Source organism: Colletotrichum chrysophilum, assembly GCF_026319265.1.
Source record: "Colletotrichum chrysophilum strain AFK26 chromosome Unknown scaffold_26, whole genome shotgun sequence".
Taxonomy (NCBI): domain Eukaryota; kingdom Fungi; phylum Ascomycota; class Sordariomycetes; order Glomerellales; family Glomerellaceae; genus Colletotrichum; species Colletotrichum chrysophilum.
In genome coordinates this window covers 244,082-264,905 of record NW_026517313.1, presented here as the reverse complement: position 1 = coordinate 264,905, position 20,824 = coordinate 244,082, and the positions used below count along the sequence as shown (strand labels likewise).

General features: G+C 54.4%; 6 protein-coding genes across 6 annotated transcripts; 2 read left to right on the top strand and 4 right to left on the bottom strand.

Moving 5' to 3' along the window:
- Positions 1-608: 608 nt before the first annotated feature.
- COL26b_004363 (uncharacterized protein) lies at positions 609-1,465 on the top strand (the record flags this gene model as incomplete). Its single annotated transcript, XM_053177241.1, has 3 exons — positions 609-833; positions 891-1,034; positions 1,124-1,465. 3 exons carry the CDS (start codon positions 609-611, stop codon positions 1,463-1,465), a joined length of 711 nt encoding a protein of 236 aa, XP_053038837.1.
- An 873-nt stretch (positions 1,466-2,338) lies between these two features.
- Positions 2,339-3,621, top strand: COL26b_004362 (uncharacterized protein; the record flags this gene model as incomplete). The annotated part of the gene is made up of 2 exons (XM_053177240.1): positions 2,339-2,536; positions 2,590-3,621. 2 exons carry the CDS (start codon positions 2,339-2,341, stop codon positions 3,619-3,621), a joined length of 1,230 nt encoding a protein of 409 aa, XP_053038836.1.
- A 167-nt stretch (positions 3,622-3,788) lies between these two features.
- COL26b_004361 (uncharacterized protein) lies at positions 3,789-4,920 on the bottom strand (the record flags this gene model as incomplete). The annotated part of the gene is made up of 4 exons (XM_053177239.1): positions 3,789-3,858; positions 3,913-4,148; positions 4,592-4,625; positions 4,691-4,920. The coding sequence occupies 4 exons, from the start codon at positions 4,918-4,920 to the stop codon at positions 3,789-3,791; spliced, it is 570 nt and encodes a 189-aa protein (XP_053038835.1).
- Positions 4,921-7,471: 2,551 nt separating this feature from the next.
- Positions 7,472-8,200, bottom strand: COL26b_004360 (uncharacterized protein; the record flags this gene model as incomplete). Its single annotated transcript, XM_053177238.1, has 1 exon — positions 7,472-8,200. One exon carries the CDS (start codon positions 8,198-8,200, stop codon positions 7,472-7,474), a length of 729 nt encoding a protein of 242 aa, XP_053038834.1.
- Positions 8,201-13,486: 5,286 nt separating this feature from the next.
- COL26b_004359 (uncharacterized protein) lies at positions 13,487-14,431 on the bottom strand (the record flags this gene model as incomplete). Its single annotated transcript, XM_053177237.1, has 1 exon — positions 13,487-14,431. The coding sequence occupies one exon, from the start codon at positions 14,429-14,431 to the stop codon at positions 13,487-13,489; it is 945 nt and encodes a 314-aa protein (XP_053038833.1).
- A 4,081-nt stretch (positions 14,432-18,512) lies between these two features.
- COL26b_004358 (uncharacterized protein) lies at positions 18,513-20,176 on the bottom strand (the record flags this gene model as incomplete). The annotated part of the gene is made up of 2 exons (XM_053177236.1): positions 18,513-19,905; positions 19,968-20,176. The coding sequence occupies 2 exons, from the start codon at positions 20,174-20,176 to the stop codon at positions 18,513-18,515; spliced, it is 1,602 nt and encodes a 533-aa protein (XP_053038832.1).
- Between the last annotated feature and the right edge of the window lie 648 nt (positions 20,177-20,824).

The window sequence follows — 20,824 nt, the reverse complement described above, 5'->3', positions numbered from 1 at the left end:
TTGTCGTCTAATCATCCCGTCATCGTCTGAGGTCCTCATCAACTACACCCTCTGCACCCTCTGCTTACAGCCACCCTCGGAACCCGCACCTCCTGCTTCTGCTTCGCCTTGCGCCTCAACTCTCCTCCACAGACCAAATCCATCTCCCCGCTCCAGACCAATCCAAGTTCGAGTCGTGCAACCAAGCCACCGCCTTACTGTACACCAAGACGAGAGACCCTTGGAACGGGCAACTTGCAATACACTACTAGATACCAAAACCAAGACACACCCGTTAACCTCGACCAACCATACACAAGGCCTAGCAGCCCGGACGGTTAAGACTTCCCATATAGTTCATCACCGTCCCGTCTATCCACGTCCTTGCTACCACCCCGCCCTTCCGGCTCCACTGCTTTATTCCTTTGCAAACACAAAGCTGCCAGCATCACCCTCGAACGTCGGACACAGCTTAAACATCCGCTCTGACTTTTCTCGCACAACGCTCTCCGACTTATAACCCGCCCCGGCACGATTACCCGTCTTCGAACCACCATCTCATCGCCTTATAACGAGCATTGCCCATTCGAAAAGCACTTTCCGACGTTCCCGCCACCCCTCCATCCACCATGCCTACTATCCGCAACCCATTCGCCCGTCGCCCGGGTCCAGCAACCTTTACTCCAGACGACACCGCTCGCACAGATGGCGAGAACCCGTCGCATCCTGGCTTCGAGAAGCAGGACACCGTGGGCTCCAAGGCCTCGTCTTCGTTGAGCGTGAGAACATCCAAGAGCCAGGACAACGGCGAATACAAGATGAGCGTTGTCAACGATAGCGGTGTCTACCTCCCTGTTTGTTTGCACTTAATCTTCAGGCGTGCTTGAGACATCGCTAATGCACCTATGCAGCCATCTCCAACTGAGGAAAAGGGACTGTGGCCGCGCAAGTACCTCGGCTCGGGTCGCAACTCTACAGACACTCGCACCGACAGCGGCGAGATTGAGCACTTCTCCATCTCGAGAGAGTCTTTCGATTCCTACAGACGGTCTTTCGTGCGTTGCATCTATGCGAGGTTATCGTGACACTACCGCTGACCGCAGCTTACCTGCAGGACATCTCAGCACGCTCCCCAATCCCCCAGACCGATCTCCCCCAACGCCAGAGCCTCGACTCCGCACGATTCCCGCGCCTGCCTCGATCCGCGATTGACAGAAGGTCCGACAGGGACCTTCCCACTGCCGACGAGGGCTTTGAGGATGTCGGCCTGGACGACCACAAGCAACAGCCCAGCCGTAAGCGCGGCCTGTTCTCGCGCTTCGGTGACTCTGACCACAAGGAGCAGAGCGCTAATTCCCCAAACGCAAGTGTGACCCGCTTCCTGACCGGACGAAAGCGCGGACAGAGCGGAGGTCAGGAACTTGGCACAATCGACATTGAGCGACCAAAGTCAGCGGCCTCTGTCAGAACCACCGAAGTACGCTAATCCTGTGCGGCATTGTTTATTCGATTTGTACATACGATATCCTGTGCGAGATTTTGAACGGCGCAGGATCTTGGCGTTACTGGCTGGGTTGGGCCCTGGAAATGCGACGCATTCGCTATGACATGATTAGAGTTGGGCCAGCCCACGATCCGGCCGGGCTGGGCCGCATTATGCATATACGAGCGGCAAGAGTCAGGCCCGACAAAATGAGCTCGCCGTCTTCGAGGCTGGTTGTCTCGTGAATGAGCTCTTAATGATAATGATAACAGATACAACTTCACAGAATTGCGCGGACTTGCAACATGTGCGTGAATGAGAATGAGGATGAGATCGAGTGACGATAGGTGTGTGGCCGGGATAACCCCCTACGAATCACAGCATCAGAAGCTTTACGCCACGGAAGCTCAAGGGCGCAGATTGACAAAAGATCCGAATACCGGAGGCCCAGCGGAGTCGGACCGGCCAACGTTTCCCAATCGCTGCTTCGTTGTTTGACGTGATATCGCAAAGATTGCATCCCGCCATGCACTTGTCGCACCAGGACCCATTTTCTCGGGATTTGTTCACCTTCGTGAGACCCCACCTTCTGATACGTAATGGAGGGGCAGAGGAAATGCGCGAGAGGGAGAGAGAGAACCCCTCTGTCGCCGGTGACTGTTGTCATTGCATCCTTGTCAAACTTTCAGCTGTTCATCTATGGGGAATAAAAGTACTGCGGCTCCCAACACCTGTTCATCGTCGTAGATCATTGCCACTCTATGATCGAGTGAAACCTTACGCCCGGTCAACCGCCCATTCACCCCGCGACAATTTCTTCCAAGCCAGTGACAAAACTTGCCCCGCCATCCCATCCCATCCCGGACCAGCATTACAATGGCTGGTGACATTCCCGCCAACGGCACAGGCTCCGGCCCGGAGGACGGCATCCGCAACCTGTCACTCGCTACCCGCACCGTCCACGCCGACGATGGCATCAGCTCCCATCGCGCGGTTGCCCCGGCCATTCACGTATCGACGACCTTCAAGTACAGCGCCAACCCCGATGACCTCCGTCCAGGGAACAATACCGACGTGAGAGCCCTTCACTTTCTCATTTGAGTCCGTCCAGACTGACAAGTAGCCAGCCCAATGCGCCCGCCGACTCTCACGTCTACTCCCGCTACTCCACCCCGAACACAACCCGCTTCGAGGCCGTTCTCTCCTCCGTCCTCGGCGGGCCCTCTCTGACCTACTCCTCCGGCCTGTCCGCCTTTCACGCCATGCTCGTCTACCTTAACCCGAAACGCGTAGCCATTGGCGGTGGTTACCACGGCTGCCACGGTGTCATTCGCATCCTCACCAAGCTCAACGGCCTGAAGCAGCTCGAGCTCGACGAGGCGTCCCTTGACCAGCTCGAAGCCGGTGATGTGTTGCATGTCGAGACCCCGTTGAACCCCACCGGCGAGGCGCGTAACTTGGCGTACTATGCCGAAAGGGCGCACAAGGTTGGGGCTTATCTGACTGTCGATGCGACGTTTGCGCCGCCGCCACTGCAGAACCCCTTTGACTTTGGTGCGGATATCGTGATGCACTCTGGAACCAAGTACTTTGGTGGGCACTCGGATATGTTGTGCGGCGTGCTGGCTGTCAACCCGTCCCGCGCGGACAAGTGGCTTCGCGGCATGATTGAGGAACGTTGCTACATCGGAAGCGTCATGGGAGGCTTGGAGGGCTGGCTCGGTGTCCGGTCAATTCGGACGCTCGAGCTGCGTGTGGAGAGGCAGAGCAAGTCTGCCACCAGCCTCGTTCGCTGGATTGACGACGAGATCAGGAACAACCCCACCGGTGTCGTCGGCAGTGTCGTTGACAAGGTTGTCCATGCTAGTTTGCAGAAGGACGAATGGTTGAAGAAGCAGATGCCTGGCGGTTTTGGTCCCGTTTTTGCCATCTGGTTAAAGGATGCCGAGGACGCGAAGAGGCTTCCGAGCAAGATGGGGCTTTTCCACCACGCTACTTCGCTAGGAGGTGTTGAGAGCTTGATTGAGTGGCGGGCAATGAGCGATCCTGGCTGTGACAAGCAACTTCTCCGTGTTAGCATCGGCGTTGAGGCGTGGGAGGACTTGAAGGACGATTTGCTCCAGGGTTTCAAGAAGTTGGCCGAGGAGAAGAAGGTTTAGATGTAGATGGCCAGACACAGAACAGAATAGAGCTTTTTACGAAGAGAGGGGGCGCAGCAATCGTACTCTTACTCCAATAGTATTCCTACACCTTGTACTCAACGCTCCTGCTGGTCGTCGTCTTCGCTATCGTTCCCCGTCGTCGTCCGTCGTTATCTCCGCACTCTTCACAGCGGGATGTCCAACGATCCGTCCGCGTTCATGCATCCTCCCAGCTTGTACCTCGTGGACTCAAAGCTATAAGTATGTCAGCCATGTCTTGAAGAAAAGTAAAGTAGAGGGGGGACTAACGTAAACTGGATGCTTCCGGTGACCATGCACCGGCAAGCATCGCAGTACCTGAGTACCGCCTGCCGTCCCTCTCCCGCCGTCTCCGCAAGAGTGTTTGCGGCGCCTTCGAAGGTGGCGACGGAGACGGCGAGATCGGCTAGGAGAGCGTCAACCGCTTGCTGCGGCGACTTTCCCTCCTCCACCATGAGGATAGGGACGGCATTGACGATGCTCTCGTCAGCTCTGTCGTCCTTAGGCTATTGTATTTGTTAGCGAGGTATTCACATAGGCAGTGATCGCTTCAGTAGGTAGGTGTTGAGACGGGGAAAGGGCATAGGGGTCGAGGGTGTATAAGGACGTAGTGAAGGCACACACACGAGCCAGAGGGATAGGCAATATCGCAAAAGGTCTTCGAACTTGATGCTTTAGTTCGTTTGATCGTCTGATTCGATGCTTATGGCAGTTGCAGGAAGATGAATAGGAGGACAGGCAGTGCATAGCGTCAGAGGCTTCGAGGCGGCAAGTGGCCGTTGATTAGGTAGAAGGGTGGATAATTCGATGGAGGGGAAGAAAGGGGACGGCGGGAGCCGATGAAAAGGAAGCCCAGGAAGATGTGATCAGGGAAATTCCCAACCAGTGGAAGGGTTTGCAAGTAGTGGAACGGAGGGGTAGCCTACGAATTGGCAGGAGCGAAACTTACAATCTCCTTCTTGAGGGAGAGAATGTCGTTAGTTCTGTATTGATGTCAACGCTTTGCTCCCCGCCCGTTTTCTCTGCATGGGTATTAGGACCTACTTACATCCAAATACCTCTGCTCGTCTCTGCCCAGAGGGTCTGCAGTTCATTCATGCAGCGAATGTTCTCTGGGAAGCTCTCTCCCAGGCCGTACTCAATGAGAGCGCAGAGGGTCCAGACTGCCGCCGTTCCATGGCGCAACTCTTTGTAGGCCTCCATGCTGGGGAGAGTACCGCGCAGACGAAGACTTTGCTCTTCGTCGCAGTTCTCGATGTAGCGGCGCATCTGGTGCATGAAAGTCTGCCTTTGTTCTGTGTCTCGTTCAGCATAGAGTGTCCCTTACAAAGAGTATGAATTCTCCCACCAAAGTTGTAGGCCTTGCACAGCTCTGCTCCAATAGTAATCAACTCAGCATTCACATGATCGCACATGGTATTGTGAGTATTAGTGCTGGTAGTGCTGAGACCCAAAGCTTCGTTGAGTACACGGATGGTGTCGTTGCGATGTGTCTTTGCTCTCGCCAGATTGGCACTCAGGTCGCCACCCTGCTGATCAATGGCATCATCCCAACAGAAGAGCCAGACGATGTAGAGCGCAAGAGTTTGAATTTGGTTCTGGTCTGGATGTGGGTAATATCTTTCAAAGTAAGCCTCAGTCAGCAGTTGCAGAGTCTTTGAGAGGGTTGGTGATACTCACAGGCTCACAAATCTGGCGTAATTGGCTTTTCGGTATTTCTCTCGAAGTCCCGGGTTCCGGACCAATCTATTTAAATAATGTGTTAGTTATTTGTTTTTTGTTCTCTTCGTAGACAGGCAACCAACCTATCAAATGCGCTTTCGACAACAGGTATGATTTCCTTGTAGTTGGTGTTTGCGTCCACCGGCCAATCCTTGAAAATTTCCCGCAGGTCAGGGACGTGAAGAATCTCTCCGCGAAGTGCTCCCAGGATTTCCTGGGCTTCGGAAATCAGTGACCCCATCCTCTCCTTGCTGGAAAGGTAAGATCTTTGCAAGTCCAAAAAAAAATGATGGAAAAGGGGTGAAGCCCAGGTGCAGTGACCAAACTGGAATCCGCTCCTTTTTGGATGTTTGCTTCCCACTGTTGAATGGGATAATTACCGAGACACCCTTGTGAGAAAGCCCAAACAAATCTCAAGGCCTGTTTTCTTCGGCTGTCGAAATGGGAACTGGGCTGATGTTTGCTTGTCAAGAAGCCTGGTGCATTGGGGGGAGGGCTATTTGACCTCGCCTTGGTCTCGAGGTGGTGGGCTAGGTGAAGTGTCTGGGGAAGATCATTACTTGGGTATCGGGAAGATGAAAGACTTGGACGGAACGCGAAAAGTAACAATTCACCATAGTCACTGTCTTCTCCTGCAGGACTGCGATGGGCCTATATACCCAACTCTAGTCCCGTTGCCGTCACCCAAGCCCGGTGAAGGACCAAGTGGTCTAGAGGTATAACGCTCTGTATCGTTAGTTTGAACTTGGGATGAAATCTAAATATCAGGCTTCGTAGGGTCGCGGTTCAATTCCGCTCCCGAGCTTTTTGCTCATCGACTTTTTCGAGCTTCTAGCCACTCCCCTGCCAGGAGGAGCAAGGAGGAAACATTTTGCGGTCAGCTGAGAGCTCGCTCTCTCCAGAAAACCAAATACAAGGAGTTGGCTGTCAGGAGGATTTCCGTACGCGAGATGGAAAGGGGCTATGTCTCCTTGACTGATGTTGATGCGCGCTACCTGCCTTTGGTGCCCGTCCTTCCCGATGTCCTGGGTTCTGGTTTTCGTACCCCCTGTCTACTTCGGGCGTACTGAGAAGGAAGCGAGACAATGACATATACAGCACTTGTATACGGTATGGAAAGTACATGAATGCTGTGATAGACCTGTCAACTCGTGTTGGCAGAGGTTCACTTGCATCTCTCCGGATTTCATCCTTAGAGGTGGGAGTCGGTCGACCTTGGAATGTTACAGGCGACAAGGCATCCATCGCTTGAAGCTGGCTTCGACTAACAAAGGACTGGCTCGCTGCATGTCCGACACGGTAGGAGCATGTGACTCGACATTCTGCAGAATCTGCGGAGGCAGATACCCGAGGAATCGCCACGACCTCTAAGTTCTAGAGGCCAGCAGAGCGAACTTATAACATGACAGCCGCCGGCACTTTGTCTTCCAAGGATTTGCGGCTACTTACATCGTCTCACTGACATGGGTCTGCAAAAGCCAAGGTCCGAGACCATCATTGCATCCGCAAACCGGGTCTGCTCCCGGTATATTCATGTCTTGCATCTTACAAATTTACTAGTCCTTTCGTAGCATACTATCGTACAAGATCTACCTTGCCCCCGTCGTGACCTTGTAAACTATCGTTGACCTGCATGAGGCACCATGAACCACCCATTTCGAGCTTGCTCGGGGTTTCACCAAGCGATGTTGTATTCGGGCGCGCAATTTTATGGTTGGCACCTCTGAAACAACGATATCTGAACCATGCCTCATCAATCCTTGGGAGGCGGTATGTAACCATCGATCATGCCGCAACCCGCGACCTAATGCGGACTCAATGGGCCTTGTACTGCTCGTCCGCGTGTTGCTACACGCAACGTGGCTTTGCATTGTATTGTCAAGAATAACGGTGAAGGCACTCACATGGGCCGCACATCGGCGGCTCGGCGTGCTGCCGTCGAGACCAGCTCAGACATCAGACTCATCGGCCCTTTGAAGCCAGCGCCTAGACCGACGGAGACCCGGGGACGCACTAACTCCGTCAATGCCTGGGCGCCTGTGAGCTTGCGGGCTGAAGATGGACCCCGCGCATCTATGTCGTGATATTTGTATCTTCGCTGATGGTCTCATCTGTCGGTGTCAACCTCCTTTAACAACTCTGTCAAATTCATGATACGGTAGCCTCGTCGTTTCAACTCCGGCAGCACCTTCCGCAGCATCGGAATAGTCCAACTTCTCCTGTCGTGGCAGATTATGATGGCGCCTGGCCGTGCCATGCTTAAGATGTGTTTGGCGTTGAGCTTCCAATTGCTGATCTGAGCGTCATGGGGGTAAACGCTGCCCAGAACCATCCTGTAACCCAGCTTGTCGATCAGCCTCCGCATCCTGTCACTGAAGAAGCCAGAGCCTGGCCTGAAGTAGTTGGCCGGCATGGGTACATCCTCGTAGTCGTAAAGGTTCTTGATCTTCCGCCGCACTTCGAGTATCTCGGCCTCGAGCTGGCCAACCGGTAGCGACCGCGAGGCCTCGTCGTGCATGGCGTGGTTCCCTAGCTCGCTGCCAGCCTTGATTATGTCTCCCATATCATCCTCGTGACCATTCATCTGCGAGCCGATGAGGAAGAAGGTCGCGTGTGCATCGTTCTCCTTCAGGATCTTGAGGATCTCGGGTGTGTGCTGTGAGGGCGCGTCATCGATGGTGAGGCCGATGATCTTATCCTTGGTCTGGACCTGCCACAGCACGTCAGGCCATTTCCGTGCGAAATGGTTGATGACGAAAGCCGGGGGCTTGTAGACGATGTAGGCGGGGAGGACGAGAAGGAGGGCGAGAGCGAGGAGGAAGAGAAGGGTGGCCATTCGGTTGCGGCGCGCACGCCTCCGGAACTTGTTGGGAAATCTCAAGAGCGATATTCGTGCCATTGGCCTATGCGTTCACCTTCCAAGATGTTGTTGGAAGAGAGACGAGGTTGGCATTGTCGGGGACAGGTCGATATATCGAGGGGTGAAACGAAACGAAACGAAGCAGAGGCCGGCCGCACAGCTCTCTTAACCTCGACTTGGAGAAGGTGCAGGGGGTCGCGTTCCAGAGCTGCGCTGTGCGTGGTCATCTGTGGCTGACGTATCCGTACGCAGTACCTACCTTACCTCAGTGTCCTCACCGCGGGACATGGCGCAGTGGGGGTGTCGTGGCTGGAGCCAACCATTGCACACGGCTTTGGCATGCTTAGACCCACCTCGGCCTCCACTAAGGTTCAACTCAATTAAGCACTTCCCAACTTTCGACCGTTTATTCCAACCTCGAAGCTGCTATTCAACCAAAGTCCTTTTTCTGCTCTGCCGCGCCACGTCTTTGCCTGCACGAAATCAAGTTCGGTCAGTCACTAGCTGACCTTAACGGCTAGCTTCACTCCTGTGCCTCACCTTTTTTTGGCCGCCACAACCCCTCACTGCCTCCCCTCCCGCTCTAGGCTGCGACTGATACCACCAGCACAGCAACTTCAACCCAGGATGTGAGAACCAGGAACGGAACAGGAAGCAGCATACAGAAACATTTTATGCCATACCAGAATTGCTGAGGCCTGTCGATGGGGCCGCTCTGAACACTCTCCTCCAGAACACGCGGCAAACGACAGCCACTGTCTTCCATGCACGCACAGCCTGCGGCAAAGCCGATCGGCACTAATCAGCCTTGAGAGCATCGATGTGGAAGAATCCTGCCAAGTGGCAAGCATGAGCATCTTATTGGCAGCTTCGAGCTTTCATAGGCCTCCAATTTTCTCGAAAATGGGTCGAAGCCGACCCATCGAAAAATATACGATCGAGGTTATCGTGGACTGTCCGGTAGACCGGCAAATGTGGTTGCCTAGACATGTTTGCTACATCGCAAGACATCCAATGAGGGACACGGCACATTTTAGGGCACATGTATGCTCTGCTAGGTACTCGTCGTCACCGGTTTCTGATGGAATGTGATCCCAGTCTTGCTCATTGAAAACCAAAAAGCTGGCACGCTGATCGGCCACACGGTACACCCGTCAACCCACAAAGTCTCCATTGTGAGCTATTCTCGGTGCGCTAATCGCGCTTACCTTTCCCTTCTTATTCGACCTACGCAACTCAACTGTCCGCGCCACAGACAGCGGCAGACCTGCATAGACTGCTTTAGCCCTCAGAGTACGGCTTGCCCGGTGTGCGTAACACTTGCCTCTTTCCTCGCAGTCTTCGTTTGGTGATCGCCAATCTTCTCATCGAGAGAGTCATAGCCAGACGAAAGGTCTAACGGAATAGCCGGGAGGGCTGACGACCGTGGTGAGGGCCATCCTCGTGGATCCTTCCCACACTCTCAACCATGTATCCGGAGACAGGTTAAGGTTGTGGCAACCGAGCCACACGCGCAGTTCAGCCTCGCTCAGGCCTTGCTCTAACTCATCTGAGATGAAGCAGCTCTTGTGGGTCTCGACCAGGCTTCCAATCACTATTGCGCATGAGATCTAGTTTTAATGACCGCCGATGATGTACCTCCTGAGCTGCTTTAAAGATCCAGCCGTGGCCCTTGTTGTGGGACTCTTAAATGAGTCTTCTATTGTCAATGGATCCATTCTTCAAAGTCAAAGCTCGCGTTTTTATCAATGTGACGATTATCACTAGGAGCAATCAGGATTTCTCTATGTGCGGCTGTGCGGCTGCTGCATTAAGCAATCGGCAGAAAAGAAACAGAGACAATACCAACAATATCCCACCCTGCGAACTTGTAGCAAAGAGGCCAAAGTTACTTGGCATCACTATCAATACCAGCGATGACGAATTCGACCTACTTTCCTATGACAAGAAGTCACCCGAGGACCGTATTTTGGACGACGAGGACATTGCGTGTTGGCTGGAACAGCAGAGTCGCAAATCAGCTACAGCAGGCGTCCTTAAAGCTATCAATGAACTGGCCAAAGGACTTGAAGCTACGCCTGGGTCGAAATCAACGTTGCCCATGCGAACCGAAACTCCTATGGCCACCAGCGAGACCTTATCGGGTAAAACGACACTACAGCCTGATTCGGCGCAAGCATCCAACCTGCCATGTATTCTCCGAGGAGTTGGGGCCTTTGCAGACGATGCCTCCGTTATACCCGCGGATTCAACTACAACGGGCAGGAAGAAGCGGAGGCCATGGTGGGTTTGAATTCGCTTGCTGCATCATACTCAACTAACAAACGTCAGGATGAGGAAGAACCGCAGACCAATCGTAGGCTGGGACCAGTTATGGCTGTGACGACTGCGCAGGCGTACTCGGATCGGCGGTCAGTCAAATGAATGATCTATGACAAAAGGCGCAAGTAAAGGCGATTGTGAAGATACCCTTGGGTTCTGGTCTCAAGTACATTCGACACGGAAAAATGGTGCATAGGGCGTTCGTATTCAGCATCCGAGTTTATTAGATTTCCTCTCACATTAGACGTTTTCCCTACTTTTGCTGTGTATTGATCGCCCCTACTAGGTAGCACGTCGGTCCAATTGAGCCGGCCCCGAGGTTTCCGAGTCCTAGTGGCCGGCGCGCCGTTGTGTGCCCCGAAACGCCGGGTCTGAACTCTGGACGCCCCCGGGACGCCGGGTCTCCCGTGCGTGGAACTGCCATCCAGAATAACTGGGTGGTTGCCGACAGAGTTTGCCACGGAAGGGAGACCCCCGTGGCAAGAGCTTCACTTGGCTGACATCCCAAGTACGCGCACACACAAGTTGTGGAAGATGCGACGAACAGGGCCTGGACGCAGAACTCTGTTGGGTGTATCATCGAGCTGTCTCCCTTGTGGCGGATCCCACCACTGCCTCATGCCAATGTGATCATTGAAAACTAGGTGGTGTCAGCTCCACTTCGGAGCGTCCTGGCTCTCCGACGGCCTCGATGTCAACGAAGACTTCACCAGTAACCAGTATCACCTTTGGTCTAGACCACGAAGTCACGAGAGCAACGACGGAAGACGTCCGGGAGCGCCCTACGGGATGCCAACCTCTGCAGCATAATCGTTCCCCCTTTATCCATCTGTCAAGCTCAAAAAAAGACGACATCCCGACCTCTGATCAAACACCCGCTTCGGGGATCGACAGTTCTCCCTCTCGCTTGTCGCCTGCATCGTCATGCGGACTGTGGAGAGGGGGTGGTGGAGGGGTCACCCTGGCCGAAGATCAAACAAACACTGTGGACACCACCACCGCTTGTTTGCTTGGGATGTCGGCCCTCCCTTGCGTCTCCCCAATTCAGCCAGCCAGCCCTCTCTTTCATGAACAACGATGGGGGCAGGGGTTCTATTTCATGTCTGTGCTGGCGGAGAAGAGAGGAAAAAAGGCGAGATCCGATTGAACGTCACCTCTGAATCAACCACGATATCCACTTTCTCATGTTAATGAACCAAATGACGTCCCCTATTCAACGAAGTTACTCAAGACTCTTCACTCGTTGCTTTTTTGTGCAGTCGTCATGGCTACCTAATATGCCATCTTTCCAACCGGTCCGTTATCCGAAATACCCTCCAGCAGCTTGTCTTGCAAATGTGAGCCCTGACCAGATTGTCTGATACCCAGCCTCTCTCTGCGATGTGTTTTGCGTCTTGGTGGTGAGATTCATGGAATGAATGTCCGAGAAGCCAATGGATGGCTGGCGCTCCTTAGTCTTTACCTTGAACCCAAAGGTCTGTCACATGGCACTATTTCGATGTTGCAATCGACAATCGCGGGACCAAGGGCCCCGGCAGATGCATTCAGCCAGAAAACCCCCAAAAGCTCCGGTGATCAGCCCTTTGCCGTCCACGCAAACGGGACTTATGCCTCCGCGCGCCCCCCGGACCCCTCTTCTTCCCTTTCGACGGCTCCAATCGTTGCAAACCACCAAAAGGCGGCCTTCACAAGTCTGATGACATGTTGCGCGTCATGCTGTCGATGGCGTCTGCATTGAATCGGCTCACTCAATAGGCACAAAATAGGCGAAAAAGTGAAATGCATGAGAGAAAGAGAGACAATCAATCCCCAACCTGCCGATCCTGCCGCCTTTGAGACGGAACCCGGCACCACTTGACACAAGTCATCTTCAACCTCCCCCGCCGCCGACAATTACCACCAATTACACTACGGATACATTGGCTGTCGTTCGCATCGGCCCCGGCAACCACTTTCACTTTATTCTTTCGCCTCCAACTGCCGTAGCATCGTCATCCCCCACGCATGGAATATTATGCGTCGCAGTCTAGAACAAGGGAGCAAAAAAACACAGGCGGAAGGAAGCCGAGGCGAACGTGCGTGGTCGTAGTAGCTAGCAGGGCAAGGGAAAAAAAACCAACAGAGAAGGAGAGCAAGAGTGCTAAAGTTGGCCCGTCACCGGATGGCGCGTCGGCACTAACGCAGAGCCTCGGCGGCGCTGTCTCTGATAGCTTGGCCCAGGTCGTGAAGCTACCGCTCAATAAGCTTAGTAGGCCGAGCAAGGTCCCTCGTCAGTGTCCGTCCTCACAGTAACGTCTTTGCGTCTCCTCGTTCTCCTCTGGGCCTACTGGCTGTGCGTCAATACACACCGTTCTCGCCAGTCTGTGTTGGGCTCTGCATATTGTGATACTAGAGATGGCTTCATGTCTGCCCTGCTTTGGCGTCAGTGCTTGTTTATCGGATGAACCGTGTTCAATCAGAAGATAGGATGGCTGCTGCAACGCACGGATGAGCTGTGAGCTTGACACACAACAGAGACAAACTCTGAAAATCAAAACACAACATCACCGAGATGGCTGAAGAATCACAACATGTGCGTTGGGGAGACAAATGAGATTTTGCTAGTTATCAATAAGCAATAATGTTTGAGCCGCCGTTCAAGGCGCTCGGGGGAATATCCGCACGTCATTCAAAGGTATATACACAGAAACGCCAATTAGCCCAATATGTAGTGGGCGTTAGGATACCAAACAGAGCATTTCCCTCCATCCCGATGTTCGTCCGCTCCAAGTGAAGGTTTCCTCTCTCTGCTACAAAAGAAAAGTCCATTTTTGTCTTTCATCATCGCCCTTAGGGTGTCCCGTAGTGTGTAAGAAAATAACCGAGGTCGTGGTCCGGTTTGCTTATTTCAATTATGTACAATGAACAAAGCAGGTCAAATCGCTTCGATTTCCGAGTGAATCAGATCCACGCGGCAGCCATTGCTCGTTGGGGCGCGTGGCTGTGGCTGGCGGGCTTGTCGTGGAAAAAGCTGTTGAAAAGGCTCTGGACTTCGGAAAGGTAGTCCTCGGCGGCGAACTTGCAGAGACCTTGAGCCTTGAGGACGCGCTCCTCCTCATCCATGACGCGGTCCTTGATGCCAAACTCCTCCGCAATCTCCGTAACCTGGGCCAGCTCACGGCCAAAGGGATGCGACTCGACCGGCTTTTCTTGTCTGGGCTGCTGCTGCTGCTTCTGCTGCTGCTGCTGGTGGTGGAATGCGGGGCTTGGCATGGGCGGTACAGGAGTCTTGGGAGTCTTGGGAGCGGCGACGACCGAGTTGTGAGACATGGTAGATGCTGCGCTTGAGCCTGATGACGCGCGAGAGGAGAACGTCATGCTCGCCTTTGTCGAGACAGTCTTGTCAGAGGCCTTGGACAGGCTGGACATGGAGCGCTGGCGTGCCATGGCATCGAAAGAGGCCTGTTTCGTGTGCGAAGGCGCACGCCTGGGGATCTTGGGGACCTCAGGAATCGTGGCGGGGTTGACGGCATGGTTCGGGGCGACAAAGTAGCAGGACAAGTGGTTCGGCTCGGGAGACGAGGAGCGTTCGTGAGGCGCAACGTCGGGGCTGGTCGGGGGCGACGAGGCAGCAGTGTGAGCACCCTCAGAGTCCTCCTCTGACGACTTGGTTGACGAGTTGCTTGACGAAGTGGTTCGGGGACGGATATCAGGAGCGTTGTAGGAAAGCATGTTGGTAGTGTGGACAAGCTCCATGGGAGCAGAGATCTTTGCTCTGGAAGGCGCCTTGGTGGTCTTGCTTCGCGAGATGAAGTTGTTGCTGCGCTCCTTCCCGCGAGCGGCGTCAGAGAGATCGATGCTCTGCTTCACCCGGCGGGTCGTGAAAGCTCTTGAGAGTGACGACATTTTGGTCTTGTGTGTAAGATCTCACCCGGCGAGGTGTTGATAAGAGCAGAAGAGTGGGCGGAGTTGGGGGATAAGTAGGTAAGCTTGAGTTGAATTGTCGCGGGACGCAAGCGCCTGATCCGGTAACAAGGGCCTTGGGGTGCAGTGATGGACTGCGACAGACGGCAGGTGGGTGGTGACGAAGTGGTGGTGACAGGACTTGTGATTGGGCCTGAGGCCTTTATTGGCAGGTGCGGTGGATCTACTGCTGCACGACAGTTGCAGTCAGGCGGGTAGCAGAAGAAGGGTGCCGAATAGAGACGAAGGGCAGGCTGTCAATCGGTGAGAGGGTCTGCCGACTTAAAGAGTGAATGTGAGGGTGTGAGGTTGAGTCTGGTGTGTCGGTGATGCGAGACAGATGATTAGATGACGGCCGGGCCGTGACGGATTATCCTGCGCAGGTTGCGTTGTGTTGATATCTGTGCGAGAGACAACAGCACGGGTGAGGAGTCCAGTCCTGGAGGTACTTTTTAGGAAGTACGAGAGTTCGGCGTCGATCCGGTTGAGAGTCGTTTAGGGTTGGGTGTCTGAGTGCAGAAGAGAACGTGTGTCTTGTGACTCGGTCTGTGAGTCGGTGTAATGACTGTGAGTGGTACAGGTCTGATCGACCTGTGTGATGAAATGATGAGGTCTCTCTCTCTCTCTTTTTCTCTCGTGTGGGTGCAATGTAAGGACGGTCGGTTTAGTTGTATATCCAGCCGAAAAGGAACGTTCAACGTGTCGTGCAACAAGCGGTGGGTGGTGGAGATATTTCCTGGTGATTTTCGGCGTTTGTTTGTTTGGGGAAAATGTTCGAGCCCGCGACAAGTCGTTTTAATATCTCGAGTATCTGTGCTCCGGGGGTTGGAGGTGCAGACGATAAAACGCACAAGAATAGAAAGACACACCGCAAAGGGAGCGATGGGGTGTGGGTGTGGGTGTATGTGTTAGAAGAGAACGACGAAAGGGAGAGATGGTGAATCTTCTTCCTCGAACCAGAACCAGAACCAAGAGGGTGGGAGAGGTTGAAGAAGGGAAGAGAGACGAGCGGAGCGGGCGTGTAGAGGGAACACCCAGAGTAATAATTGAATATTGCGGGTGCACCACGAGGCAAAGGGCAATCAATATCGGGGACGAGGACTGGCCCTGCAGACCACGCACTGGTCGGTGGTCTTTCTCCTCCTTCTCCTCTCGCCTGGTCTGGTCCAAATGGAGTGGTGTTCCCAGTTCCTAGTTCCCGACCTAGCCTACCTAGCACCGCGACCCAGGTCGAGTGGTCCTGGCCATGGATGAATGAGTGTGGTCCACGCCTCCCACCTGGGGGATGTCGCTCTTTGATTGCCCTACGACCCATTTTGGTTGGCCATCGTCGAGGTCCCTCGCAGCCGGGGGGGAGCCCATTGGAGCCAACCACTGAAGACGTGCGCTTCCAGGTTGCGAACTGGCGCCATCCTTGCCGTCCACCCGTCCTTCCTTTTCTCGCGCTCCCCCTGTCCTAGGTAAGGTAGCCTGGCAACCTGGTAAGTAAGGTCACGGTGCAGAGCAGGGGTACAGTGGGACTTGGTAATCAAAACGGGTAAAGGTTCCTGATGATTCACAGTGTGAACGCTGGCCGCCCCACTGACGCCTCGCCTCTTTTTTAACGCCAGGACCCCTTTCGAGCCGTCGCTGCACCAATGACAGCTCGCGTTTGGACCAACCCCTGGCTCCTTTCCTTTTTCTCTCCTGCAAGCCCTTTTGGGTGTGGCCGGGCATCGTCGGTCTCGCTCCTCTTCGTCCCGTCCACGGTCGTGGGATGTGACATCGACACCCGACGGCGACAGCGAGCGGCAGCGGCAGCGGCAGCGGTAGAGACGACAGCAGAACCTTCACCACTCCATTCCGCCAAGAATCATTTTTCAACGCGGCACGACTCACAAGAACTTGGTGGTGGGATGGATCGACCAAACGACACCCACCACCCTACGAATACCTCAAACTCCCCAAACCGCCGTCGACCAGTCGAACCGCCACCAAGGGGCATGCCGTGATCGCCTTCTGGAAGAATGCCCGGCACCGTCAGACAAGCCCAGCCGAGACCAGTCCGGCGCATCACCCGCTCCCTTTTGACAAGTCATCGCGCTTTTCCAACTTGAACCGTGTCTGCCTCCTCCATTGGATCCTCCATCCGCGACATCATCGTCAGGCCGACATGTCCGGATACACCACATCAGAGATACAGCACACTCGCCCTCTGCAGATGTTCATGTACTTCGACGGACGCACGTACTTGCTACGTCGTCGGGCTGCGACCGCCATGTGTTTCCAGCCGTGACATATCGTTTGCAGTACAGCGAAACATGCGCTGAGCTCCTGCTTGTCGCACATTAGAATCTCGCAGAGAAACGGCGCTCAATGAGCACATGTTGTCGACGCTTCCCTGGGGAAACCTTGCCTCTTCGTCAGACTGTCGCAAATTCATGTCCGAATTGCCCACCGATCCCACCATCAAGGCAACATTCGAAGAGGGACCGGTACTCCTCCGGCCTCACACCGTCCACCGTCCACCGGCATCTTGGCCAACAGTTCATGACCCATGGGCCCCGACGGTCCCGACCCGTCTAGCGACTCGCACCGCACGCAAATCCTGGAAGAAGATTGTGCGATTCAAGATGGGCGAGCCGCGGGCCCGCGGCGAATCGTCAGCTTGCCAGGTTTCTCCGGGAGGGCCCATCCATGCACAGTGTGATATGATCCGCCAGGACGGACCTTTGGGCTCTGGGTTGTGTGGGCTTCTTGCCTGTTGGATCAGTGATTGGGGTCGACGCCTCCAAGTCAGAAGGGCGTCAAGCAAAAACGCCAAAAAGCCGAAAAAGAGATCGTGGCCGGCCGTTCCCAATAACTCGCCGACCGGACGAAGACTGAGGCGTCATTGGCTGAGTGTTCCATCCGCCATCCTCGCCCGTTGGCAGGCCCCCCTGAAGTTTCAGCGTTTCACACTGCGCCATCCCACCCTGGTGGCGCTGTGCCTTGCGTGCCTGCGCAAGCGGCGCAGGGATCCTTGTCGACGAACCCAGCCAGCACCCGAGGTGCCAGCGACGAGACTGGCTCACCAACCCCATAATGCTCCGTTTCCCTTGCGCATCTCCCAGGGGGATTCGCCGGTGGTGGTGTGGAAACCAGGCGATCAGGAATCGATTTTTTCACCTTGTTTCTTGGAGGAGGCAATGGCCCAGATGCCGCTAGAAATCCCTCAACAACGATATCGCCGGTTGTGGGCTGGCAGTCGAGTCTTGACATTGGGTTATCACGACTCCAACTCATAAGTGTGTTGTGGTCTGGTTCGAGACTCGAGCGAATGAACACATCGCGAACAGACCACTGCGAACGCGAGCAAAGGGCAATGTCCGGCCTTGGCTCATATGCCAGATCGATTAATGGCCCACAGTCTCCTCCTTCATCAAGAGCGCATGAATATGTCAGGTTGCTGCCGCTCCCCCCTCCACAGCTTTTCAATGCTTAATTAGGCCCGTCCTTCGTTCACGATTTCACGAACGATGCATCTCACATCAAACCGGCCGCATCACCTTCAATGCTAGTGAGGGCCGCGCAGTCGCGGTTTCATCCAACAGCTTACCAGCGCACATATATCATCCTCCGACGAGTCGTTCCTCACCAACTGTTTTCCCGGTTTGAGCCCATCGTTTGGCAGCCTTGGCTTTCTCTCTTGACGAAACTCATGTGGTCTATGCTTACTACTGTTCAGACGACGGCATTAAACTTCAGACGATTTCAGATCAAACTCCCGCACTTGAAATGCTCTTCTCCACCGCAAAAACGTCTTGGCTGCCAAATTCCTCCACTATCCTAAACGACGCCGTTCCGAAGTCGTCATCATCGGAATACTGTTTTCGGCTACCACTGACTAAAGCGGCGTCGGGGAGATGCTCGGCGTGCCATTTTGACCCATCCAGCCGAGCCGCCAGAAAATTCTCCTGGCGATCTTCCGCTGTACTTGCATATGGAAACTGCTAACGAAGCAACATGTGAAGGTTACGCTCAGTCATTATTTGTTTTTTTGGCCCTAATCCTCATCCTCATCCATTGAATCGCCATCCTTCTCACCGTCCTCATCATCTCCCTCGTCCTCGCTGTCACTGCTGTCGTCTTCCGCGACACCCACCAGCCTGTCCTCTTCGGCGCCCTCTGGCTTCTGGGGAACACGCTCGGCGAAGGCATGGCGCACGCCAGCGTTGGTGCTGGTGTCCCACACGTGCATGGTACCGCGGCTGCCAGCAACGGCAAGTCTGAAAGCCACCTCGGGATCCGGAGCAAACTGTGTCGAGAACACCTTGCCAACATCTAGATTGCGGGATACCACCATGGACGGTCCCGAAGGCTGAATGTTCCACAGCTTCACGGTCTTGTCGGTTGATCCGGTGGCCATGAAACCAGGCACCACAGGGTTGATGTCGAAGGAAGAGACCGACTCATCGTGTGCCTGCAGGGTCCAGATGGCCTTAGTTGCCTCGGGGGTTGCTGGCGCATTACGGACGTCGTGGTAGTGAATGATACCGTTCTCCGTAGAGACGTAGAAGTAGTTTGCGTCATGGGGGTCCCACTTGATGTTCTCGACATCGCTTTCGACACCCCATCTGGGCACCTTGGCGTCAGGAGCTCTCATATCGGCGGCGACGACTGTTCTGTCGTAGCTACCGCTCAGCAGAACGGTAGACTCGACGGAGTGCCATGCCAGAGAGCAGACCTTGTCAGTGTGGTAGGCGTACGACTTGGCGCACTTAGCCGTGTGCAAATCCCAAAGCTTGACCGTCTTGTCGGCCGAGGCGGACGCCAGGAGGTTTCTGTGCTTCCTGTTGGCGGCGAGGGCCAGGACGGCATCCACGTGGTACTCATCGTTGGCCTTGGCCTTCTTCTTCTTCTTCTTCTTCTTCTCCTCGGAACCCTCTCCGGCCTGTCCCAGGATGGCGTTGGGGTACATGCAGTCCACCGTATCAAGATCCCAGACCTCAATGTCGGGGTCCATGGTTCCGACGGCGACAAAGTTGGCGGTTGAGTCCTTGTCGATGCCAGCTTTTTGCACGGGAATATCGAGCCACTCGACGCAGAGGGGTATCGCGGGGAGCATGATGTCGTGGTGAACGTAGAGGTTGTCGGCGGCGTCCTCGTAGACATAGACCTCGAGGTGCGCCATCTCGTCCTCGACCTTGGCCGCGAGCAGCAGGTTGTCGGTCGCGAGGATCTGGAGGTCCTCACGGTCCTCGTCATCGTCGTCGCCGCCATCGTTCAGGGTGATGTACGGGTCCTCCTTGTTGGATTCGTAGTAGGCAAGCGACTTGACGTTGCCAAACATGGCCATGCCCTCACCCTGGCCGACCTTCTCCTCGTCGTCATCCTCGTCGGTGTCGTCGTAGTTTTCAAGATTGTACTCCTTCAGGTCCTCGTCGTTGATGTCGATCCTACAACTCGAAGTCAGCGGCACAGCCCCTCATGCAGAGACTTGGAGCGCGAGGGAACCAACGTTTCCTTGTCAGCCGGAGCAGCGTCCTTCGCAGATGCTGCAGCGTTCTCCTCCTCTTGTGCTTCCTTAAGGTCCTCCTCGGCATCGTCCAGCTGCAACTTGGCGAGTTCTGCTATGCGCTCGAACTCTGCCTCGTCGAATGTGTATTTGGCGGGGAAGGGTGCCGCGAAGCCTCGGGGCACCCAGGTAGACGTTGTGATCATGGACATCTTGGAGAAATGTCCGACAATCGGGTATCTAGTGCGCGATTAGAATGCGCAACGGAGACTGTACAAATGCAAGTCGGTGGGATACCTAATTGTGGAAGAAAAAAAAACTGTCGAGACTGGTCTGCATGTTAATGCCTGCGACCCAACTGCGAGCGCAGGAAAAAAAAATTCGGCCGTTGGTGGGGTTTATCTTATCGTGTTATCGATAAATGACATCGCATTTGAACCTCACATAATGGTATGCCCGATACCAAGACAAATCCCAACTCCGCAGTCTGTCCACATTCCAATGGTAATCATACTAATCCCCCAAGGCACTATCTTGTGTATTGCTTATTCTGAGTTTGACTTGCCGCTGAAGATGGAACGACAAAACACTCTGCAAGAACTCTGTCGAACGATGCAACCATTGCTGGACGAATCTGCACGAGACAAGCCTGTTCATAGCTTGCTAGCTTTGTGACATCTTCAGCGTCTTGAAACCATTACTTTCCTTACTTGTTATCTCTTTTGTAGTACGGGGTAATATGTTCAAGCTTCAAGCACATCCGGTAGACAGACCGATGGCAACCGCTTAGGAGGGTATGTGCCGGATAGTTGCATATTCAAGACCCACCTCTAAGCTTTGTTTACTTCGTGACATGGTTA